The 5,000-nt window shown below is 41.3% G+C and overlaps 1 protein-coding gene across 1 annotated transcript in view; it reads left to right on the forward strand.

Annotated features, from left to right (window-relative positions):
* The window catches only part of LOC138000488 (uncharacterized), a 93,603-nt gene that overhangs the window by 40,701 nt on the left and 47,902 nt on the right, over positions 1–5,000 (forward strand). The window contains 1 exon segment of the mRNA XM_068846943.1: positions 1,999–2,262. Coding sequence (XP_068703044.1) covers positions 1,999–2,262 — 264 coding nt within the window.

A 5,000-nucleotide genomic window follows, 5' to 3' on the forward strand; every position in this document is an offset into this window, starting at 1 on the left:
CGAAATTCGTCCACCTAGGCTGATAATTTCTCCGTGTGACTGTTAACGGAAGAAACGACTGGCTTTCCTGGATTATGGGCTTGTGGATCTTAGAGAGCATGTAGAAACTAGGAGTTCTTGAGTCTGAGACTTCAATTATAGTTGGCCAATGCCTTTCTCTAAGTCACAATGTCAATCATATTGTTAATGCATTGATTAATCAGCTGTTCGTGTTCAGAGGTGGGATCCTTTTCTACATTTTTATAATATTCCTCATTACTTAGCTGACGCATTGCTTCTATTGTGTAGTCACTTGTGTTCAGAATTACGGTGGCTCCTCCCTTGTCGGCAGGTTTTATAATTATATCCTTATTATTACTAAGCCTGTTCAAAGCTGCTCTCTTGCGTTTGCTTACATATTGATGTGTTGTGTCATCCCTGATGTCTTGTCTCAATTTCTCAACGTAAGAATTTAGTACGGTTCTCTTGATGGTCTAATGTGCCATCGGTTCTTTCCTGTTTAAATCCTCGAATGTCGAGGGTTCGTACAAATTAAGGCTGTTGTTCTATTTTGCAAACTTCGTCAGGAGTATGATACTCCTTTATTAAGGTTTACAGCTATAAAGTGCGCAAAAGTTATTGAAATAAAGCTATGATAATTACTGTAACAACGGTTTAGGAGTAGATTATTTGTTCAAAGACATCGATCACTACTCAGAGTTCCATGCTTCCTGCAAAGCAATCATCAGGCGACTGTTTGAAAATAACGAACTCAGTTGGAGATATTTTTGAAATGAGGATGAGTGCCTGCAGCCTGAAAGCAGTTCATTTCTCTTGATTGTTGACATTTCCGGTCTACATAGAATGAAATACTTTCCTCATAGGCACAAATTGCACTTTTTGGACACTATTTGAATATGATTTTGCTTGTTTCTTCGCCAACTGATGTTGAATTAGATGCCCTGATCCTTGATGAGGTTCCATATGTGCTAGCTTAAATCAGTGACATTCCTGTGGCGTTAGTTCCTGAAGGAGGATGTGTGATTTCTATATCGTACTTTGAAAGCAGTGTCACAAATTCCAATATAAGTTTCTTTAGAATATGCTGTGGTAACCTCGCCTTGGTATAAAATAATATTTCTGTCTTTGCTACAGAAACAAGGAGGAAAAAAAATACAACTGTAGAAAATCAAACACATGCCCTATAAATAGGAATGGACTGCAAATTTATGCAGTCGTTTACTCTACAAAGCAAACAGCCTTTGGTATATTCTTGTACGATAACAATTAACTTCTGGTTAAATCTCAGTTTATAAATTACATTGTTAGTAAGTAAACGTAGTATGTACTTCGTTCTCACTCGTTTACCGGACAATTTTGTACCCTACAAGCGAGCCATCGTTTTAAAATTGCCATTGTAGGATATTCTGGTGGTTCTGGAAGCTCAGCTCCTGGTATATCGCTTTCTTGCAACTTGAGTTCTTTCCCCGCGCACGCAATGATAAAAAGGCGTCTCCTAACACAGTCCCACCATGCAATTCAACAAGACTCTTGACTTTGTCTCCCGCGCAACCTCAAAGTTGCCAATATGAAATGAATCATATATTGAGCTGCGGATATGAAATCGAGTGAAGCTATGCTCCGCGCAGTTATGAATGCAATTTCACCAATCGCGTACAGAAGCCTATAAAAATTCAGGGCTTTATCGGCCAGGTTTGAACCTGTGGCGTCGGGATGCCGATGTGACGCTTTAACCACGGAGCTATGAAGCCACTGGTGCTGGGAGCTGGTCATTTACGGTAAAGGTAAAGCCACTTTATTTAACGTCGGTAGTTCCTTCAGTTACGAAACTGGTATCAATGGAAACCGACGGTGCGCCCTTTACCCCTCCCTCCCCTCTCCTCCCTCCCCTCCCCCCTCCCTCCCTCCCTCCTCTCCATCCCCTCCCTCCCTCCCCTCCCTCCCCTTATCTGATAAGATGATGAACCAATCAAACTTCTTGTATTGCACTGTACTTAGGTTGTAAATGGTAGCTGGGCACCTAACAGTACAGGACACAAGTTACCTGGGGTGATGACGGATTTGGTTCTTGCGGACTGCAACTTACCCGAATCGCCTGTGACCCCAGGCCACTTCCACGAAATCACTCAAGGAACCCCAGCGGCTGGACTTGTGATATCAGTGTCCAACGATGGAGAACATAAAAGCAAGGAAAACCTTACATTCATATCTTACGATTCAGCATGCATGAAATGCAATTCATCCTCAGGTTGCTCCTTGAAGGTAAGTTACAGTAACTTTTATCCGTTTAAAAAAATCAGTTCATTTGAATTTGATTAAAAGTCAAATTAAAATGCAAGGGAAACGTTGGATTGGCGAAGTGGTGACAGTGCTCTCGTTCCACCGAGCAGATGTCTCCCGTGTTCGATTCCAAATCTCGCTGTCAATTTTGGGTTGAATTCCGATTCCTTCTCGACCCTTCTCCAAGAAATGTTGTTTTTGTTGCCTTTTTTCTAGGGCGCGCCGGTTTTCCGCTGTCATGAATATAAATGAATAATTGAATGAATAAGCAAGTAAATTTTAGAGACCAAATGACTCGAATCGTGATCCGGTCTAACTCATCAAGGAAGCAAGCCAAACTAAGAACGCAGAACATATAAGTGGTTCTCACATTACGTCATCCCTACCAAGTTAGTGATCATCTCATTCGCTCTTCTTGTCACATGTGTTTCTATAGAAATTGGTTTACAAAGAATCTATGGAGAAACGATTCAAAAAGAAAACTTCTTCAAGCACAGTCGGGATTTAGGGACAGTAAGATCTACTGCGGCGACGTCGACGAAAACGTCACCATCTCGTTCGCGTCGAACAATGTGGGCGAAGTATTCTCAAAATAAATTGTTATATACGAGCGGTTTCAGAGTAAGAATACAGAATGATAGATTGACATTTGTGCGCTCGCGTTGTCGTCAAAACCTCAAATTTGGTGATTTCACGTGGTTGTTGTGCAGAGTACCGGACGAATTTGTGCTAAAATGCGTGCGAACGGGCAGCACGATTATTTTTCCTCATTTAACCAATCGTATTGTTGTTTCGTGGCGTTCTCGTTGACGACCGCGTCGTAGATCGTCAAGGCCCTAATGAAACACGTACACAACACGTACAAAACAACTTGCAAATGAGGGCAGTTGCACTTCTCAAATAAACTGTGCCAAAGGTCCGTAAAGTTGACATAAAAAAAAACAACAACAATAAATAAATAAATAAACCAATCAATCAGTTAATTGATTGCTTAGTATTTTCAGCCTCCCTAAATATAGGGCACTTTTCTTTGGTGCTCGTTGTAATTAAATAACTTTGATTGGGCCGGTCATTTTTCGTTATTTTTACATGTTATTTGGGGTCCTATTCCTAAAAAGGCTACCTTTCCGAGACCTGATACTGAAATTAATTTAGAACGCTATCGTTCTATTTGAGGGTTATCAGCATTCTGTGTTGTGTCTTGGAAGCAAGATTGTCAGCAACAACACAAGAAATTTTCAATGGCCTAGGATCTCGTTTCTTCGTTTTAATTCACAAAAATTTGGTTTTATCAACGGAGTTGATAATATAAATTGACCACCGTACAGGGATTCTAAAAGCTGACGTTTCGAGCGTTAGCCCTTCGTCCCGTTGGAATGAAATTAGTGGAGGTTGCGAAAAGATTCTACCGGTCTCGGGATCATTTTGGAGTAATTTAAAGTTATTGAGAGTGATACTTTTGACTGCGTGATTATGAGGATGGAAAGTGAGGGTGAATGGAATTCGGTCATTCTTATCCTTTAGTGATGTTTGTATTGCTGACTGTCGATCAAATTGTTGGGAGCGATGATGGCCCGCTTTGACCACGTTTGATAGCCACGTTTTTTGAAGAACTGGCACATCTCCTCTGATTTTCTGGAAAACTGAGAATACGGAATGGAGTTCTTGACATGTGACGATGATAATACGATGAGGGCTCCCATATGAAACAGGCGGGGATGCTCGTCGTCTCGCTTAGGGGTGTAAATTTTGGATTTTGGTCTCGCCTAGGGTGTTCCGAGAAAAGCGCCAATATTTTTAGCCGCCAGGCTCTCGTTTAGGGTTCCGCGAAGAAACACAGAATTACGCAAAGAGAAACAGAAGTCAAATGTTCTTTTTAACTTGTTTTTAGGGGTCAAGATTTGCTTAAGCCAGATTGGTCTCCTTTAGGGGTCACAAAAAGCTTGAGACACGCCCAGGTTCCATATGGGAGTCCCCCCTCCCCCGGGGGTTTGTAATACACACTGGTACATAAACCGTTGCCACTGATACAAACTTTGATATCTTGGAAAGCCAATGAAGTTTCCGAAATCTCCCAGGTATATTTAAGAGCCGGATGAAATGAATTAACGGAGGTTATAAATTGATCGAGTTCTTCTCTGCTGGATGAAATAGCGCCGATGCAGTCGTCAATGTAGTGGCCGTAGAGTTCAGGTTTATTGCCGTTGTACTGAATCAGATTTTAAAAATTGGTGTTGAACGTACCCTACAACGTACCCTACAAAAAGAATGACCGAATTCCATTCACCCTCAATTCCATCCTCATAATCATGCAGTCAAAAATATCATTCTCATTAACTTTAAATTACTCCAAAATGATCCCGAGACTGGTAGAATCTTTCCGCAACCTCCACTAATTTCACTCTTAACACTAGCAAAATATCGGGACCTAAGCGATCTGTTAAGATCACCGATCGTTTCACATGTACTTCCGCAAATGTCATTCATTGCATAACCTCCCGTTATGCAATAGATTATACATTAGCGAAACAGGTAGACGACTAGGCGACCGATTCCGCGAACACCTTCTCGATGTTGAGAAGAATAATGACAAGGATGCATGTAAGCCAGTCACTCGTCATTTTAATCTAACTAACCACTCCAAACTACACATGGCTATCTGCGGCCTTTCCCTACATCAAGATACGACGGAAAGCCGCAAGAATCTGGAACAAAAATTC

Source organism: Montipora foliosa, chromosome 4 (assembly GCF_036669935.1).
Source record: "Montipora foliosa isolate CH-2021 chromosome 4, ASM3666993v2, whole genome shotgun sequence".
Taxonomy (NCBI): Eukaryota; Metazoa; Cnidaria; class Anthozoa; order Scleractinia; family Acroporidae; genus Montipora; species Montipora foliosa.